At 41.8% G+C, this 21,004-nt stretch overlaps 1 protein-coding gene across 5 annotated transcripts in view; it reads left to right on the plus strand.

Annotated features, from left to right (window-relative positions):
- Positions 1 to 21,004, plus strand: part of LOC131693521 (calpain-A-like) — a 106,435-nt gene that overhangs the window by 21,980 nt on the left and 63,451 nt on the right. Inside the window, exon 1 of one of the 5 annotated variants that reach the window (XM_058981421.1) lies at positions 11,815 to 12,099. The exons of the other annotated variants lie outside the window; for them this stretch is intronic. Coding sequence (XP_058837404.1) covers positions 11,830 to 12,099 — 270 coding nt within the window. The 5' untranslated portion in view covers positions 11,815 to 11,829. Of the gene's footprint in view, positions 1 to 11,814; positions 12,100 to 21,004 lie in introns of those variants that run through there. 5 annotated transcript variants of the gene reach the window in all.

Raw genomic sequence — 21,004 nt, forward strand, 5'->3', positions numbered from 1 at the left:
TTATTAAATATTTGGTTGGCGACTGGACGGGACGTGCAAAATGAAAAAAAAAATAATGTAACAACGAAGCGACAATTGCCTGTCATTACAAACCGGACCTCTCATTTTTGAAAATGCGTTAGTATACTCAGACACTGGGTTATATACAGGCTATATACCAAGTGTTTTAAGAGGTTATGCAGTTTTTCAGATTTATTTATATACACAGAAATAAATATGCAAAATGCAAGGACGATACGTGAAGTTTTACCATTCTGCTCGACAGCTAATGTTAATGTTATTTTGCACGGCTCATACAAACGATAACATAATTCATGTCATGTTTAAGCTATATGTCAGCTGCGACTAATACTGAATGCAATCGTTTGCAGTCCAGTATCTTCACTGGCTGGAGCATGATGTTTTAAAAATAGCCAGAACCACAAAATTTCAATTCGAATAGGAAACCACGCCATTGATTGCAACCTTGTTTGTTGGTACGTAGACTCTGTACTGATTTGTAAAAGGCTCGTAGCCAGCACCATCATTTGCCTGCTTCTGACTATTTGTTGGCAGCCTAAGCTCATCAGGGGAGAAATTCCATGAAGATTCTTCCGAAATTTTTTAAAACCGCGACCGACCATCTTCGATTCCGATGAAACTTAACATGTTTCACCGGCATGGAAGACTAAACATTTTTCACAGTCAATAGATCATTTTGACTCGGGCAATTTTTCAAAAGGACTTAGAAGTTTTTGTATGTAGCTTTAAAAAAATCGATAGCCGTATTTTAAAATTCAAAGTTCTCTGAGAAACAATTACATGGAATGAATACTTCTACACATAAAATATACGCTGAAAAAAGGTTGTGTAATCTTGCACAAAAGCAAACTTATGTTAAAAATTTCAATTATAACATAACCAATTTTTTGTGTATTGTCAGCAAAATCCTGAAAAGAAAAGAAACATTTTAAATGTGACTGCATGATGGAGAACTTATCATTTAAAAAGTCTTTCTAACAATTTAATACAGGTTTTCAAATTCCATACTATTTGACACACGAAACTGTAATCTTATTGCGGAATATGATTCTGAATATCCTTTTAAATCAAAATGCATTAAACAAAAATCTTCCGAAATGCAACAGTTCTCGAGAACCTTTTTAAAAGTTATTCGCGTTTCTCTATAATAAATTATCAACAAACAAATGTGTATCGTTTCAAAGGCGTAAAAACTTCTTTGGTGAAGCTTTTAATAAAAAAGCTTTCCCAACAACAACATTTCCCATATTTTTATTATTCATATCCACTTATTTTTTCTGCCGAATCTTAGCTTTTTTCACATCTTTTACCGAACTCTCAACAGGATCTCAGTAAACAATTTTTTTCTGATATATCAGAAAAAGTGACTTTTGATAACTGACACTCGGAAAATATTTCACCGAAAATCGGCAAGTAAATCTCACTTTTCTGAGACATCAGTTTCTAAATTTGCTGACTAGACGGCTGTCGGGAAATTGCCGAGCTGAATTGATTTGCTGTTAAAAATACAATTTTCTTATTGAATATGATTGTAAATGCCATTTCAAATCAAAATGCCTATTACAAAATATTTTGAAAATGTAGTTTTTTGAGATATTTCAAATCTTATTTTAACGAAGCAATTTTTCTTAATGCGACTTTTTCATAAGTTATTTGCGTTTCCCCATCACGAACAAAAGGTTTTTCGGAATGCTCATAAAATTTCCTGTCACTTTCCTATTGTCACCAAGCCGATATTGTAAACCTTTCAAAAGCAGTATGAAAATAATAAAATATGATTCTACTATATAATTGAATCATTGGTTCCTATGGTATAACTTATGGAAAGGTCGTAATAAACAAAATAATTTTTTTTTTTTTATTCATTTCGTTTATTTGATAGGCACAAATGCGTTAGCTTGGCGGTGCCAAATTCTTTTGTTTTTACATTTTGTATACTTTAAAACAAGGAGGTTACAATGTTGAAATATTTTTTTAAAAAAGAAAAATTTTTCAGCTATCTTAAGACTAGAAATAAGATTCTATATACAAGAGAGGGGGCGAAAGATTATTTTATGAAAAAATTTTAAAACAAGGAATTCAATAGTAATAATTTTTAGGAAATATTTACAGTTATCTTAAAACTAACAACATAGTTTGGTACACAAAAGGGGGAACAAATATTTATGAGAAAATTCGCAGGTGTTTTAAGACTAGGGATACAATTCTATTTACAAGATGGGGGACAATAGTTTTAACAAAGAGGTAAAATTACAACTATCTTAAAACTAGGAATACAGAATACAAATTTGAACTTTTTTAGCGGAGACTAATGCTTGGTCAAGATATTCAGAGGGGGGCTGTAGAAGCAGTTGTATCAAGGACAGGGGAGAGAAAGCGTAGATGGTGACCGGGAGAGAAGAGCAAAACTTGCAACTTTCGCTCAAACGGGAGATCAGCGAAAGATTACCGCCTCAGTCTAGTAGGTCGGATTGGCGGATGGTATTCTTCGGACCCGCGGGGAATCCTTCAAAAGTCATCGGACCTTGAGTCGCTCTCGCTTCAGTTTCCGTAGTGGTAAGTGCGACGGCGGTTACATAGTTGCAGTCTGGAGCTGATCGGTCCCACAAGGCAAGAGAAAGCTTCTAAAACGAGAAATAAAAAGAGAGGGGCTAAATTGGGATATTTGTCGTTTTTATGAAAGTATAAATAAGGGACATATAGGGGAAATCACGATTTGCCAGTATATCTCGGACTGGGACATTGGGTGGTCTACCTCGGGCCCGAAGGGAATCCTTTAACTGAGACCTGGCGTCCAAGTACCCGGCGCATACCCAGACAACGTGCTCGATGTCGTGATAGCCCTCGTCACAAGCGCACAGACTACTCTCCGCAAGCCCAATACGCCGCAGATGCGCATCCAAGGTGTAGTGGTTGGACATAAGTCGGGACATTACACGAATAAAATCCCGACCCACATCCATCCCCCTGAACCAAGGCTTCGTTGATACCTTTGGGATAATGGAATGTAGCCATCGTCCAAGTTCACCATTGCTCCACGAGGTTTGCCAACTGTTGAGTGTCCTCTGACGACAAATACTAAAAAATTCGTTGAAGCAGATTGGTCTTTCGTATATGTCACCATTTAATGCGCCCACCTTTGCTAATGAGTCGGCCTTTTCATTGCCCGGGATAGAGCAATGAGAGGGGACCCAAACAAAGGTAATTTGATAAGATTTTTCAGATAACGTACACAAGGACTCCCGTATCTTCCCCAGGAAATATGGGAATTGCTTTTTGGGCTTCATCGCACGAAGAGCCTCGATGGAGCTGAGGCTGTCCGAAATGATGAAGTAGTGATCTGTGGGCAGAGTGTCGATGATCCCAAGGGTGTACTGAATTGCAGCTAACTCTGCGACGTAAACTGAAGCGGGATCGTTGAGCTTGAATGAAGCGGTGATAGTATTGTTGAAGATACCGAAGCCAGTGGACCCATCGAGATTTGATCCGTCAGTGTAGAACATTTTGTCACAGTCGACTTCTCGGAATTTATTATAAAATATATTGGGGATCACTTGCGGGCGTATATGGTCCGGAATTCCACGAATCTCTTCCTTCATGGATGTGTCGAAGAATACAGTAGAATCAGAAGTGTCTAGGAAACGAACACGGCTGGGAGTATATGAAGAAGGATTAATGCTCTGTGCCATGTAGTCGAAGTACAAGGCCATAAATCGGGTTTGAGAATTAAGATCGACGAGCCTCTCGAAGTTTTCAATCACCAACGGGTTCAGAATGTCGCATCGGATGAGCAATCGATATGAGAGTTCCCAAAATCGATTTTTTAGCGGAAGAACGCCCGCCAGCACTTCGAGACTCATCGTATGGGTCGAGTGCATGCAACCCAAGGCAATGCGCAAGCAACGATACTGGATTCTCTCCAGTTTGATGAAGTGTATCTTCGCAGCGGAGCGGAAACAGAAACACCCGTACTCCATCACCGACAATATCGTTGTTTGGTACAACCTGATCAGGTCTCCTGGGTGAGCACCCCACCATGTTCCAGTTATTGTTCGGAGAAAATTGATCCTTTGTTGGCATTTCTGTTTCAGATACCTAATGTGACATCCCCAGGTACCTTTAGAGTCGAACCAGACCCCGAGATATTTAAATGTGAAAACCTGGTTGATCGTTGCACCCATTAATAGAAGCTGGAGTTGCGCCGGCTCACGCTTCCTAGAAAAAACAACCAACTCAGTTTTCTCCGTGGAGAACTCAATACCCAGCTGAAGAGCCCAAGCAGACAAATTGTCCAAGGTATTTTGTAATGGTCCTTGCAAATCGGCAGCTTTGGGCCCTGTAACAGAGACCACGCCGTCGTCTGCAAGTTGCCTTAGCGTGCATGAATTGGCAAGACAATCGTCAATGTCATTCACGTAGAAATTGTAGAGCAGGGGACTTAGACATGAGCCCTGGGGAAGACCCATGTAGCTAAATCGCGATGTTGTTAAATCGCCATGCGAAAAGTGCATGTGCTTTTCAGACAACAGGTTTAGCAAAAAGTTATTTAAAATTGGCGAAAGACCATGCTGGTGCAGCTTCTCTGACAGAATGTTGATAGAAACTGAGTCAAAAGCCCCCTTAATATCCAAGAAGACTGATGCCATCTGCTCTTTGTTAGCATAGGCCATTTGGATTTCTGTAGAAAGCAACGCAAGGCAATCGTTCGTCCCTTTGCCTTTGCGGAAGCCAAATTGTGTATCTGACAGTAAGCCATTTGCTTCAACCCAATTGTCGAGGCGAAACAAGATCATTTTCTCGAACAACTTCCGAATACAGGACAGCATTGCAATCGGCCGATATGAGTTGTGGTCGGAGGCTGGTTTTCCTGGTTTTTGGATGGCGATGACCTTCACCTGCCTCCAGTCATCAGGGACAATGTTACCCTCAAGAAACTTGTTAAATAAATTCAACAAGCGCCTTTTTGCAGTGTCAGGTAGATTCTTCAGCAAGTTGAATTTGATTCTGTCTAACCCTGGGGCGTTATTGTTGCATGATAAGAGAGCAAGTGAGAACTCCACCATCGAAAACGGTGTTTCGTTCGCGGTATCGTGAGGAGACGCGGCGCGGTACGTTTTCTGTACCGGGACAGAGTCCGGACAGATCTTCTTGGCGAAAGCAAATATCCAACGGTTTGAATATTCCTCGTTCTCGTTGGTACTATTACGGTTACGCATACGTCGAGCCGTACCCCAAAGAGTGCTCATCGCTGTTTCTCTCGTTAACCCGTCGACGAACCGGCGCCAATAACTACGTTTTTTGGCTTTCATTAGACTCTTCATTCGCCTTTCTAACGACGCGTACTGTAGATAGCTAGCGGGTAACCCGTCTTCCCGGAAGGCCTTATATGCAGTGGACTTTTCCGCGTACAGCTCTGAGCACTCTTTATCCCACCACGGGGTGGGAGACCGTCCATGGGTATTCGCGCTGGGTACTGGTTTAGTCTGAGCTTGATTCGCACTGTCGAGAATCAAGCCAGCCAAAAACCTGTACTCTTCCTCCGGAGGAAGTTCTTGGGTGGATTCGATTTTAACGGATATCGCGGTCGCGTAACTCTTCCAATCAATGTTCCGTGTGAGGTCATACGATACATTGATTGTTTCCGATGGTCTTGAACCGTTAGCAATTGAAATCACGATAGGCAAATGGTCGCTACCGTGGGGATCAGGGATCACCTTCCACATGCAATCTAACTGTAGCGAAGTCGAGCATAGAGATAGATCCAACGCGCTTGCGCGTGCTGGTGGTGTAGGAATCCGCGTCATTTCTCCCGTGTTTAAGATGGTCATGTTGAAATTATCGCAAAGATCTTGGATTAATGTTGATCTATTATCATCATGAAGACAGCCCCATACCGTACCGTGCGAGTTAAAGTCTCCCAGAACTAGCCGCGGTGCCGGTAAGGATTCCGTGATATTACAAAGCGTTCGGTGCCCTACCGAGGCTCTAGGAGGAATGTAGATGGAAGCAATGCAAAGGTCTTTACCTTTGATTAAAACTTGACAAGCGACAATTTCAATGCCTGGTGTCGAAGGGAGGTTAATTCGGTTGAAAGAATAGCACTTTTTGATCCCCAAAAGTACTCCTCCATAGGGGTTTTCTCGATCCAGACGAATTATATTAAAGTCGTGGAAGTTGAGATTTATATCGGAAGTTAACCAAGTTTCACATAATGCGAAAGCATCACATTTTAAACTATTTAGTAAAAATTTAAAGGAATCGATTTTCGGGAGGATACTTCTGCTGTTCCACTGTAGAACAGTGATCGAATCGGTGACCTCGTTCGATGACTTAGCCATCGAAGGATACGATCGCTGCAAGGAGGGGCCATTTAGTAGTCAACTGCTTCAAAAATGTTTGCACTATAGGGAGAAAACGTATCAGAAGGCTTTTAAGAGGATCAGTAACATTGAAAGCTGTGAAAATTAAGTCCACTATGTCAGAAAATTTCATTAGTCCGCTACTGGACTGAGTATCTGTTTGAAAAAAGGGGACACTTGGGGTTTTTGGTGTCCCTGGAAGTGGTGGGTACTCCTTGTTAGAATTAATATTTCCAAGTCCTGGAGCAAATTGCTTCGGCTTTTGTGCATCACTTCCGTTGGATTTATTGATTGCGGTTGGCGCACTCTGAGTGGACGACACCTTGGCACCCTTACGAGGCAATGTAGGGGAGGCTAGATTTCTCCTCTTCCTGGATTCCCCTGGGTTAACCAATGATGTTCCCTCTTGTGGGTCGTCAGATTCTTGCTCAACGCCAGCCAAAAGAGCAAAGGAATTTTCGGAAGGGACAGATGGCGAAGCATTCTTTAGCATTTCTGCATAAGAGTGCCTCGAGCGATCCTTAAGGGAGCGCTTAATTTTATCCCCGCGCTGCTTGTACGCCGGGCATGACTTAAGAGCATGCGGAGGGCCCCCGCAGTAAATACACTTCTCAGTTTCTCCACCGCAAGCGTCATCCTCATGCTCTCCCTCGCATTTGCCGCACCGTTTTTTATTGCCACAATAAGTGGCTGTGTGGCCCAGTTGCTTGCAATTGCTGCAGTTCATTACCCGCGGTACAAATACAGGTAGGCAGGCTTATCCAGGAGGACATAGTTGGGAAGAGCAGATCCGGAGAAAGTCACCCGAATCGAGTCTGACGGAGAATAAGTTGTCTTATCATCTTCAGTTTTTGCGGAATACAATTGCTTGCATTCCAGAATTTTCACCTTTTGAAGTGAAGGGTCCTTAAAGCAGCCAACCCCGTACTTCAACAGGTCTTCGCACTTTAGACCCGGTTCGGCGACGACCCCATCGATCTCCACAACTCTACAAGGCACATACACTTTGAATTGCTTCGTAAAACGCTCGCTGCGAGCAATCTGGTTTGCCTGGTCGAGGTCATTTACTATAACGCGTATCTTATTAGCTCGAACACGTGTTATCTGAGCCACGGACGGGTAGTTGGCAGTCAGCTCCCGTGAGATTTCTAGAATATTGGGCGATTTCGTGTTGGGCCGGAAATACACCACCCAGGGTCCAGTCGAACTGGCTGGGTATGTTTTAATACGGGGAGGACCGGGGGAATCAGGGGAGGGAGTAATTTCGGGTTTATCCGGTATATCCATGGGAATATCATTCCCATCCAATGTTACTTCGCCCTCGGCCATTTAGGCACGAGGATAACACGTGGTGTAAACGAGAGATGAAACTTATATTCAGGGGAAAGGGCAGAAGTAGAGACCGATCGGGGAAAGGGAAATGAAAGAAAAAAAAATACTTAGCTTATATAGCGGCGATTCCGGCTATTCTGGTATTCACTTCACCAGCCTGGGCACCGGCGAACAAAGACTGCCTCGAACAATGGTTGACCTTCACTGACAATTTATTCTTGTTCACTTTATGCACAGCACCAGAAAACGAACTGCTTCGATCGAGAGCTCGGAGGGTTATGAAACAAAATAATTGTTTTTGTTGAAACAAAATTTGAAATATCTCGAAACCTACATTTTTGAAATATATTGTAATAAGCATTTCGATTACGAGCATATTTAATAAAAAACGGTAATTTTGACCGCAAATAGTATGAATAAAAAAAAATGTTGAAAGTTGTTGTTAGGTAAACTTTTTTATTGAAAGCTTCTCCATGATCCAAATACACAAAGGAAGTTTTTTTAGGTCCTTAAAACGATGTACATGTGTTTATTGATAGTTTATGACGCAGAAACGCGAATAACCTATAAATAATAATTTATAATTTCAAGAATTAATTGTATTTGTTGGAACAAAATTTCAAATATCTCGACAACTATCATTTTTTGGAAGATTTTTGTTAAATGCATTTGGATTTGACATTTAGAAACATATTCTGCTACAAGATCACGGTTTTGCCTGCCAATTAGTATGAAGTTTAAAAGCATGTATTAGGTTAATGTTAAAAAAAACCTTTCGATAAGTTCTGCATAATGCAATTACAATTTTTCTTTAGGTTTTTGTTGACAAAATAAAAAATAAATACTATAGGGTTTTTTTCGTAATGTAAATTATTGACATAAGTTTTAGTTTGTTTGAAAAATGGCATAATTTTTTTTTCTGTGTACATTTTTTGTGCTGAAGGATTTATTCTCGGTTACTCTTTCTTAGATAATTTACCTGTATAAAATAGGGTAACAAAACATTTTTTTTAAAGTAATGCACGTAAAAATGTCTACGGCACGTTGAGTATGATATACTACTCCCAAGTATCATACAATTGGTTCAATATGCAATTTCAACAGGCTTTGATCAATCGCGGGAAACTCACGGGCGTCAACTAAGCTAAGCTAAGCTAAGTAATGCATGCAAAAACGTCTACGCCCTTTTGAAACATTGCTGCTGTATCCACATGTTGTAATAAAGGGTGTCCCACATCAAATGGCATAACGAAAAAAACGCTGTAGAAAACGGTATCCGAGCGGCTCACAATGAAAGCAGTCTTTTGTACTGTTCGAACAACAATTATTCACATACAAAAGAAAATAATGGCAAAACCTTTTAGATGCGGAGAGCACAAAAGAAAACCGATTAGCAAACTTTGCACTATGCGATAAAACATCACACTGTACGATCTGGGAAGAGCGTCTAAACGATTCAAGAGTCACCGTACGAATGACAGTAAAGCTGTTCATACTTGCCTTACCGTTCAGGCTAGAGCCTTGTTGTCTCTTGCTGTATGCAGAATCCGTCTCCACTCCACTCGGTTCATTGCTGCATGTCGCCAGCCTCGCAGTCTTCGAAGGGTCCGCCGGTCGTCCTTCATCTGGTCGATCCACCGTGCTCGCTGTGCACCCCGTCTTCTTGTTCTTGTAGGGTCGCCCTGAAGAATCATCTTCTCCGGGTCGTCGTATGACATTCTTACGACGTGTCCAGCCCACCGCAAACTATTTTTGCGCAAACTATTTTTGCGGTATGCGCGATGGATGGTTCTTCCAGCAGCTGATGCGACTCATGGTTCATTCGACTGCGCCACGTTCCGTCTTCCATGTGCACGCCACCGTAGATGGTACGCAACACCTTTCGTTCGAAAACTCCAAGGGCGCGTTGGTCCTCCACGAGCGTAGTCCAGGTCTCGTGGCTGTAGAGGACCACCGGTCTAGTTAACGTCTTGTAGATAATCAACTTCGTGCGGCGGCGAATTTTGTTCGACCGGAGCGTCCTCCGGAGTCCAAAGTAGGCACGATTTCCCGCCAAGATCCGTATCTGAATTTCTCTGCTGGTATCATTGTCGGCGGTTATCAGTGAGCCCAAATACATGAATTCGTCGACCATCTCGATTTCGTCACCGTCAATCCGAACTCGGGATGGGATGTATTTTGTCTTCGAAACGTTTGATAGCATGTCTAATCCTGCTGGCTTCAGCTATCAGTCTGATGTACGTTTACGACATTGCCTCAAAGTTTCGTGGCATTATGTCAATGTCGTCGGCGAAGCCAAGAAGCTGGACGGACTTCCTGAAGATCGTGCCACTCGTGTCTATCCCCGCTCTCCTTATTACACCTTCTAACGCAACGTTGAACAGCAGGCACGATAGACCATCACCTTGCCGTAACCCTCTTCGAGATTCAAAGGGACTCGAGAGTATCGATGATATTCGAACAACGCACATCACCCGATCCATCATCGCTTTGACTAATCGTGTCAGCTTATCCGGAAAACCGTACTCGTAGAGTCCTAGAATTTAACGCTGATTTTGTTTTTAAAATCAATGTAAGCTCTCGTCAATATTTATCCAATAAAATCCAAACAATAATATTAGTTTGGAGCACCTGAACCAAATATGAGAACGAAATCATGGTATGCTGATTACTGTTGTAGTCGAAACAACTCTAAATAGTCTTTTGAAAAGTGATAGTTCAAGTCGGACTAACCAATTCACCTTGACCGGTGGTTGAGTGGTAAACGTGACCGCTACTCACCCCAGTGGGTCTGGGTTCAATCCCAGCCGAGGTCGTTGAGATTTACTGAGGTGTTTTCCTTCGGAAGGGAAGTGAAGCCTTTAGTCCCGGTCCAGATGGTGGAGTCACCTCTCTGCCGTCGGTGATTGCTACTCAATGCGGACAGAGACCGAGGGAAAACAAAAAAAAATGAAAAGAAAAAAAACAATTCTCTTTGTTATCAACTAGTAAAAGGCAGCTGAAAAGCAAATTTCATTTATGTTCTCCGTTATTAACAGTGTATTTTTGAATTTAGTCTGTTTGTAGTTAATTCTCCTTAAAAGTCCATAAAACGCTTAAATAATTTCTTTAAATATTTTAGCATTTTATGAACATTCAAAGGTGCTATCGTATTGAATCGTTTGTAATAAACGAATACCATTCAAAAATACGACTCTGAAACCATTCCTTATCGTTGAAATCAGGTCTGAGTGTTCTAGTGTAGTGAATGGTTCGAATTGGTAATATGTTTCTAATCTATTCTAAACTACAAATTGGCAAAAGTTTCAGTCTCCCTCTATATTTTTTCTTCATATCGCTGAATACTAAATGCAACAGGAACCTATCACTCAACACAGTACAGCTCTTGTTGACTTTTCCGCCTACTAGGTTGTCCCGGAAACCTATCCGTGATAGACAGCGGTACCGTGCGGGCTCAACTGTCGGATTGTTGTATTATGGCTATGCTAAAGAAATGTTAAATCAAATTCAAACTAATTGGTACCAAATTGATGTTTACAGTTTTCAGAACTGTAACCCCCAAATTTGAAATCATCTGCTGGTATAGGCTGCTGCTTAAAAATTTGTTCTTTCTAAAACTATACTGTTGATTATATTCGCTCAGACTGAGAAATTCACATGGAAGTATTTTACTTGCTTCGAATTTCTAGTAAATCTCTACAATGGGAATACATAAAGTTGTCACAAGTTGAATCTCTTATTCAAAGATGAATGACTTGACGTTTGGATTCAAGAAGATACATTTACTAAATTCTGAATCCACGAATCTAAATCTCATGAATCTAGAAATGTGTTATCCAATACCTTTCCACTGACTCAAAAGTATTTATTATTTATGCCAACACAGGATGCAAAGCTTATGCTTCTAATGTCCGTGACACGCGATAATTTCACCCCCTTTTGTTTATCACGAATGCTTTTAAAATATTTGCACTATCGTTTTTGCATCGTTAGTATCAAAAATCGAATAGTTTAGATTGGTTCTCGGAATTGGTTGGGTGGTCGATCGGTCGGTATTGATTCTTAGTCGCGGCACGTGACGTAACATTCGCTCTCCCTGAATTGCCACCGTTAAAAAATGGATGATAGTTTAGAAACATTGTACGGGAATGGTGAACTTGAAAGTTGCACTGTTAGCTTCGTCAGCAAACAGGAACGTGTCCCCACGAGAGCTTTCGAAGAACTCGACGTCGAAGATTCGATTTGCTCGGATTCCACCAAAAATACTGAGCAATCGGATACGGTCTTAACGGAGTTGCAAATAGATCGTGAAAACCGTGAAAATGCTTGCTTCAGAAGTATTGCAGATATCGTGAAACTGCTGCCGTATGTGAGAAAGTTCAAAAAGGTAGAATGTATTTGAAATTATTCTGTCGTTAGTATAGGTATCATGATTGCTAGGGTGACCAAAACAATGACCCTCGCATTACGATGCCAAGGTTCCTTTTTATAATTATGGATTTGTGGAATAAGGTACCATTATCAGTTAAACATCACTTCAGTAAAATGCTGATAACATTTTTAAATCAACTAAGATCATCATGCTTTCTTCAAAAAAGATGTTGATCATAACATGTCCTATAAGAACTTAGAGTTTGTGGTATAGAGTGCTGTGGACAGAAGTGGGCCCCTCGAAATTTTCTGAGTATTAGTGATATCTATGTCAAACCATGCATATCATTATCATACTTTGACGTGAGCTCACTTTTCCTAAGTATTTGGAAACGGCTTCAAAGGCGTAGGCAAAAATAAGCTCATCATCCTATTTCTCCTTTTTGCCTTTCTCATATAGAAAAGTTAAACTTTTTTTGTCAAAAGGATGTCCGTGGTGCTGTTATAATACGGAACTGAATCCTGATGCACTCTAAATATGTAGTTATTATCATTCATAAATAATTGCGCAACTAGCTGTGGGTTTAGTCGTTTCAGTTTCAACATTTTAGATCAAAAATGATCTGAAATTATCTTCAGCTTTCGTAGTTCCTTCTTCACAAGATCCCAAAAACTGACAAATGTACACCCATTGAATACATCTGATCAGATTTGATACACCGAAACATTTAATTTGGTTACACCCTCTAATGTGCAAAAAATTATGAAATAATTTTGTACAATTTATTTTGTTCGATTTTGTTGACGTGCGATTTAAATACGGTATCGTTATGGGGTGTGTGTGTGTGTGTGTGTGGAAACCACGTGATGTAAGTAATGTGCCTGTTATGGCAGTAGAGCCTACTTCGCACCTCTTGGTTTCGAGCCAAGCATATGGGATGATGATAATATCTATTTGGCTAAAAAAGGTGTGCAACAATAAAGTCAAGTTATATTCATTATCTGTTGTGCACAAATTGATTTAAAACTACCCTCTAAATGCCACTTGCTTGAAATATCGGCGAATTCGTCGCCTTCACACAGTGTACCGAAACAACAACGGCGCCTAACAAAACTATGCTATAAGCCGGCAATTACCGCCTCTCGTTATTTCGTCAGAAATATGTTAAGGTTCAAAGAACTTTGCGTTCAACTTTGTCACTGATTTATCCATATAAATTATTTTTAAACTCTAAAAGAAGAAAATCAGTCGATTTATTAGATGATCACGATTCAAATTTTGCGAAATAGTTGATGGAAAAACAATTGACCGGGTGAAATGGTGCTTTTGAAAAAGTGGCGGTGATTTTGTGTCACACCACCACATTGTGCTGGAGAACGAGGCAACAACTGCGTAATGAAAAAAAAACACAGCCAATTTTTCAAAAACACTATCCCGCCCAATCAATTGTTTTATTACCAACTGCATAATTTGTATCGTGATAATCTAATAAATCGACTGATTTTCTTCTTTTACAATTTAATAAATGCTTTGTATGGATAAACCGGCGGCAAAACTGTACACAATTTTTCCTACGCATACTACCAAGCGTTCATGCTCAAAGAAAGTAACTTGAGCCTTAAGCACACTCACTGATACATACCCTAATTTTGGCAGGAGAATCAGATACACTACCACAATCAACACAAACTTGTTGCATCCAGCACAGAGGAAAGAATCACCAAACTAAAATATAAACTTGAAAATATATTGTTAGGCAATTTCAGATATAAATAAACAATTATTTCAAGTTATTTAACTGATTGCTAATTGCAGAGATTTTATTTTTATCTGGATATAAAATTCGCCTTGGACAAATGCAATGTTTGATGTCAAACTAGTCATGCCCAGTTGTGCGCCTTCGTATGATTATTTCCTGCGAGTGCAATACTGGACGCTCTTCTTCTAACAGCTGATGAGGTTCTTTCATAGGCGTGATGCTTACGTTTGTTTTGGTCGGCTGAAAAAAGGAGAATGTTTCGTTTTACAAATCCTTCTTTGGCGTCCATGATCTGAATACCTGCTAAGAATCGACGGAAATATAAGGCATTGCGTTTCATCGAGATTGTTTTTCGAGGAGGTGAAGCTTGGCACGCCCAGAAGGCGATAATTGGATCGTTGAGGTGAGAATAGATGCACAGAATATGACTTTTTTTTCCTTTATGCTGAAAATAGAGACATTTTGATAAATAAGCATTATGTTGATGATTAAGAAACAGTACAATGATAGTTTATTCTGAGAAACGCTACAGATAATATAGTTTCATTCAAAAGTTGTTCAAAAAATAGTGTGGCCCTCTCGCTAATAATGCCAAAATGGGCTCATTAGCCTATTTGGTTATGCTTCAAAATCACTTTACTCGCTTCACTCTCGGTAGAATGGGGCAATTTTTATGTTTACAATTGACCATTTTTGCCTTTCTCATATAGAAAGATTATGCAATCACTCTGAAAATTGGCAACCTAATCCCGGCTTGGAAGGCCATTCGACACAGTTCGTCGAAATCGGAAAAAGTTGGTATGTGTGTGTATGTGTCAAAAATCTCACTAATTTTTTCTTAGAGCTCTGCTATTAAATTGTGTGTCAATCGAAATTCCAGTTCCGGAGTTACTGGTTGAAGAGTGCGGCCATACAGTAATTTTGCATATAAACTGGAACCACTATGATATCAAATTAATGCAAAGCTTATTAAAATGGGTGCAAAATTACTTAGATTTCCCGAGCAAATGAAAAGCCCATAGTTTCCCCATTCCCATGGTCCAAATTCACCCCCACTGCATAGTGTTTTGATAGCGTTTGAAATGGGTACAACCCATCAAAACACCATTACTATGATCCGGAGCATTCCATATCAAAACCAAATGCTCAAAGAGGGAGTAAAGGAAAATTTCATAATCGAATTTGTATTTTTGATGCCAATTGTCTTTAAAATGTATGAAACGTCGAGATTTTATGCAATCTGGAAACAAATTTTTTGATGAAAACTGACTATTTTTTTAAATTTAATTATAAAGGTTTTAACCTTAGGGTCAATCGTCTCTTTTTTCGGGTTAAGAAAATCTCTAAACCTATGTGCGGGCTGGGAATCGAACCCAAGTCTGGCTCCAGGCATGGAATGGAGGGTAGACGAAGGCAACACCCATAGCGATCATTTAGCAATCCGCTTTAAGATCAACTATGGTGTGCAGCATCCGAGGGCGGGAGATCCCTGTCAGGTACGCGGGTGGAAGTCCAATCACTTCGACAGCGAAGCTTTCACCGCGGCCCTGGGACTGGAGGCCAACACCGACAGTCTAAGCGGGGATGCGCTGGTAGCTGTTCTATCACGCGCGTGCGACGCCACTATGCCGAGAAAAACACTGCCAAGAAACGGTAGATGCCCGGTATACTGGTGGAGTGCCGAGATTGCAGCTCTACGGTCAGCCTGCCTCAGAGCTAGACGTAGGATGCAAAGAGCTCGCACCGAGGATGCAAAAGAGAACCGCCGTGAAGTGTTTCGAGTTGCGAAATTGGCCCTTAACAAGGCTATTAAAAGCAGCAAGAGAGCGTGTTTCGACAACCTGTGTGAGAGTGCCAACGCGAATCCGTGGGGTGACGCCTACCGGATTGTGATGGCCAAGACCAAAGGGGGCTCCTCACCCCCAGAACGGTCTCCGGACCGGTTGGCAACGATTATCGAAGTACTCTTCCCGTCTCGAGCCACAAGCCCCTGGCCACCTGCACTACGAGACAGTGCGGGCACGGTCAAAATGGTGGCTCCAGTGACGAATGAAGAACTACTCGCAGTGGCTAAATCCCTAGCAATGAACAAAGCGCCAGGGCCGGATGGAGTTCCAAACAACGCTCTCAAGGCAGCGATCATAGCGAACCCGAACATGTTCAGGCTAGCTATGCAGAGATGCCTTGACGAGTGCCGTTTCCCCGACAGATGGAAAAGGCAGAAATTGGTGCTGTTGCCGAAGCCCGGGAAGCCGCCAGGCGACCCATCGGCGTACAGACCAATCTGTCTGATCGACACGACTGGCAAACTGCTTGAGAGGATTATCCTCAACAGGCTCACCCCGTACGCGGAAGGTACGGACGGTCTGTCAAGCAACCAGTTTGGCTTTCGGAAGGGTAAGTCCACAGTGGACGCTCTCAACTCAGTGATAAATACTGCCGAGATAGCAATCCAACGAAAAAGGCGAGGTATTCGATACTGTGCGTTAGTGACACTCGACGTGAAGAACGCATTCAACAGCGCAAGCTGGGATGCCATCGCGCTCTCGATACAACCGGCTTAGGGTCTATACCGGATCTTGGAAAGTTACTTCCAGAACCGCGTACTGCTATACGAGACCGATGCCGGTCAGAAAAGGGTTCCGATTACCGCCGGAGTCCCGCAGGGCTCGATCCTAGGCCCGGTGCTATGGAACCTCATGTATGACGGGGTTCTGAGACTGAAGTTCCCTCCTGGGGTCAAGATCGTCGGCTTTGCAGACGACGTAACCTTGGAGGTCTACGGGGAGTCAATTCCTGAGGTAGAACTAACCGCAGAACACGCGATCAACACGGTGGAGGAATGGATGAGCGCGAGAGGCCTGGAGCTCGCTCATCATAAGACGGAGGTAGTTATCGTCAACAACCGCAAGTCGGCACAACATGCAGTTATCCATGTGGGAGAAGTCGCGATCACTTCACAGCGAACGACAAGCTGACCTTCGGCAGCCATGTCGACTATACATGCAAGAGAGCATCGACTGCTGTTGCGGCTCTATCGAGAATGATGTCCAACAGCTCAAAGGTGTGCGCCAGTAGACGTAGGTTACTGGCAGGCGTTGCCGTATCTATCCTCAGGTACGGCGGCCCGTCATGGTCAAGAGCACTGAGGGTAACCAGTTACCTACAGAAACTGGAGAGCACCTACCGCGTGATGTGCCTCAGAGTGATATCTGCCTACCGCACGGTATCACACGATGCATCCTGCGTGATAGCGAGCATGATGCCAGTCGGGCTGGTCATTCGGGAAGATGAGGAGTGCTTTGAGCTACGTGGAAATAGGGGAGCCCGCGAGCGCACCAGGGTGACCTCGGTCGCCAGATGGCAGCGTGAGTGGGACAACTCCTCGAAAGGTAGGTGGACCTACCGGCTGATACCTAGCATATCGAGTTGGGTGGGAAGACCCCATGGGGAAGTTCACTTCCACCTGACACAATTCCTGTCAGGCCATGGGTGTTTCCGTCAGTACCTCCACAGGTTCGGGCACGCAGAGGTCCCAGTCTGCCCGGACTGCCCAGGTGTAGATGAAACAGCCGAACACATACTGTTCGTATGTCATCGGTTCGACGTCGAAAGAAGAGCAATGCTTGACGTCTGTGGCTGGGACACAACCCCTGATACCCTTATTCAGCGGATGTGTCAATCGGTGGAGAAGTGGAACGCAGTCTCGGCTGCTACCATCCAGATTGCCAGTAGGCTACAGGTAATCTGGCGAACCGAGCAACAGACGACGGGCACGGTAAACTAGTGATTGGTTAGCTGGAGCGAAAAGGGCCAAAAAAGGGAGTGAATGGTCTGTTCATGCCGAGGCAGGTTTGGCGCAGCGAATGGCAACCGCGTAAGGGGTAAACCCAGCCACCCCGAAGCAAGACAGAAGAGTGAGTGTATAGGCGTATAAGTGGACTGCCTCATGCCAAGACGGGAGGGTCGTAGCGTAGTATGTTGGGACTTAGCTATCGATACCTCATGGCGTGGCAGAGGAGTGAAAGGGTGAGCATCCAAGTCAGTCTCACACGGCATGTTAAGGGTGAGCACAAAAGTCAGCCTCACATGGTATGGTAGAGGCTAGCACAAAAGTCAGCCTAGCAAGGATGAAAAAGGTGATCACACAAGTCAGCCTCGCATGGTATGTCAGAAGTGGGGCCTAAGAAAAATGTCCCACATGGGATGCCAGGGGGAGTGACAAAGGTACAATAGAGTGGCACGATTGAGAGTGAATCAGGTGATAGAGTGAGCACCCAAGTCAGCCTCACATGGTATGGGTGGGGCGAGCACAAAAGTAAGCCTAGCAAGGAACGAGTAAGGTGAGCACACAAGTCAGCCTCATGTGGGAGTGTTTGAGAGTGAATCAAAGTGCGATTGAGAGAGCACCCAAGTAAGCCTCATACAGGATGTATGAACGCGTGAGTGAGAGTGAATGAGTACATTTAGTACAGCCATCCCCCCAGAAGTAATACCGAGAGGTAGTTCCTGGGAGGAATGATGGCGGAGCCCAATGGAGTTTAGTCGGTATTAATGGCTGGTCACCATTCGAGCCCGACACGCCCCCAGTACATCCCGTGTGGTAGATTAGACCCTACCAATAGCACATGTACTGGGCTAGGACGTAAAGGTCTTCTCCATTGTAAAAAAAGACCTTTTCAGCCAAGACACAAACGACTGGAATTCAACTAATCTCATTGTTGAATTAAACTGCTTTATCGTAAAATACAACATAGGATATTTGAAACATTTTATTTCACCTACCGACGGATGAAGGTATGGAATTAAATTGTTGAAATACTCCGTATGCCAGTAATACACACGTAAATATAATATAGAGTTATGATTCTCATAATGTTGTCTTTTTATAAACTGCACTCTTTAATAAGACGAAATAGCCAAAGGTAATTAAAGATTGTTGGTTATTAATTGATGATTTCAATTTTAGATGAAAGCTATAATTTCTTTTCTATTTAGTCAGCCAGCACTACAAAAAACCTTCATGCTTATTCCACATCTAGTTGGAATCTCAAGAGATGAAAAATAATTATCATATTGCATATTACTATATAATCGACTAAATCCGAAATAGAATGATTTGGACAATTTTCGGCAATACTTTCAACTTTCAGTATACATGTATTGAAAAAAAATGTCAATCAAAATCATCCCTTTAATGGAATGTTTTTAAAGAAAAACTAGGTAAAACCAAAATGAGGTCAGTTGAATTTCTGTTTTTTTGTGTGCTGGTTCATGTAGTTGCGGCAAGGCTAAAACAAGCTTTCCAAGCTGAGACAACTACCTACCTGCATAACCGTTAAGCCCAGCATGTATGAACATAGTTGCTGTCGCTACCTTGATGTATTTCAGTAAGGTGTGTATCTTGGCTACTTTGCTGTCATTTCGTATGATGTGCGTTTTGAATCAAAATCAATAATAATTTTCGATAACTATTATTTGAGAATCTCGCAAAATTAAGAGTAAATTTAGTTACGTTTTTCATTTTTCTGTTGAAATCAACTAATTAGGAAAACAAGAATTTGTTTTGTTATTTTCTTCATCGAATGGTTTTCAGTGTATACCACAATTATATCACTAGGCATGTTAAAATAAGCTGAGGGTGGTTCCGTTGTGAGTTATTCAGTCCCCTCAAATACCCACCCCTGGATGTCATAGTAAATTAACAGGAAGGCTAAATATTAAACTAATGCTGATTAAGCTAAATAAATATTATATTTTTTTGTTTCAAGTGTTTCACTATCGACTGTAGCTCATGAAGATCGTGGCTCTCCAGCTCACCTGGGTTGGATTCCCAACCCCGCACACAGGGTTTGAGATTTTTCACAAAAAGAGATTTCTCTGACCCGAAAAGAGGCGAATGACCCTAAGGTTGAAACTTCTACAATAAAAAAAAGAGTTCGTGGCTGACGAGCCATTGTCTATAGGTTACAAAGTGTAGGGGAACCCGGGCAAGTTGGCGATTGCGGTAAGTTGGCGGAGTCCCTTTTTCTCCGTGTCTATTAGACATATAGCTCTGCTTCTCGTTTTGTACCTCGAGTTATGTGAAACCCATTATCCAATGTGTTTTTGCTGCAAAATCTTTTGTTTTGTAGAAGTTGTGGGCGATATTGTGTTTTTGAGCATACCAAGTAAATTTTCTAAATTTTAAACACTTATAGTTATTTAAGGTAATTTTCAATCTATTTTCCGAATGATAATATTTTTCGATAGTGCGTGAAAGGAGCTTCCAGTATCCGTGTAGATATTACATCTATGCACGACAAAAAATATTTTTCAAATAGTTTTTACAAAATATGGGGATGGGGTAAGTTGTAAGCGGTACCGCTCGCGGGGCAAGTTGGCGGTACTATTTACCGTGCAAAAAAGTCATCAAATTTTTTTTTCTGGAATTCACTCCAAAGTAAGAAAATCTTTTTCTTGTGGTTCGTGTCAATGTAGGAGATATGTACTTCGGTCAATCGTCTGAATAATTTCGAAAATTTGCTTTTGAATATAGAGTACGCATCAAAGTCAAAATGCCGGGGTATTGAGACTGCAAAATAATAGCAAATGTCTGTTAATATTAAATTTTCTGGAAAAAAACATTCAACACGTTCCAATAGGACCTCTGAAGTATTTTATTCTCCTTTTGATTGCTTATTTTTTGGCGCATCCATTCATACCGCCATCTTACCCCGAGGCCGGGGTAAGTTGGCGGGTTTTCTTCGTCACATATTTTTGTCTCTAGAAATGGAGACAATGCATCAAACATTTTAACAAAATTCAAAGATGTTTCCAACAGTCTGTCCTTTCATTCCACGTGTTCTTTTTATCAAGAGCTACCTACATCAAAGCGGTAAAAATTAAAACTGAAAATATCACCAACTAGCCCCGGTCTCCCCTACTAAGAATGTAATAGATTTTCCAACAATTATGTTGAACATAACCACCCATGGAATCACAGTTTGGAGAAAATAGTAAGGCACAATTGCATCACTAAGTGGATTAAAACAGGTTTTTATGTTGAAACGACATTCAATTAGCAAGAGACTGGAAGATGTGAAGTATTTCAATATTAACAGCTATAGTACTCAAGGAAGAGCAAGGAGATTCTAAGCTTAGAAAAGCGCGAAGTAGGAT

The sequence above is a fragment of the Topomyia yanbarensis genome, chromosome 3 (genome assembly GCF_030247195.1).
Source record: "Topomyia yanbarensis strain Yona2022 chromosome 3, ASM3024719v1, whole genome shotgun sequence".
NCBI lineage: Eukaryota > Metazoa > Arthropoda > Insecta > Diptera > Culicidae > Topomyia > Topomyia yanbarensis.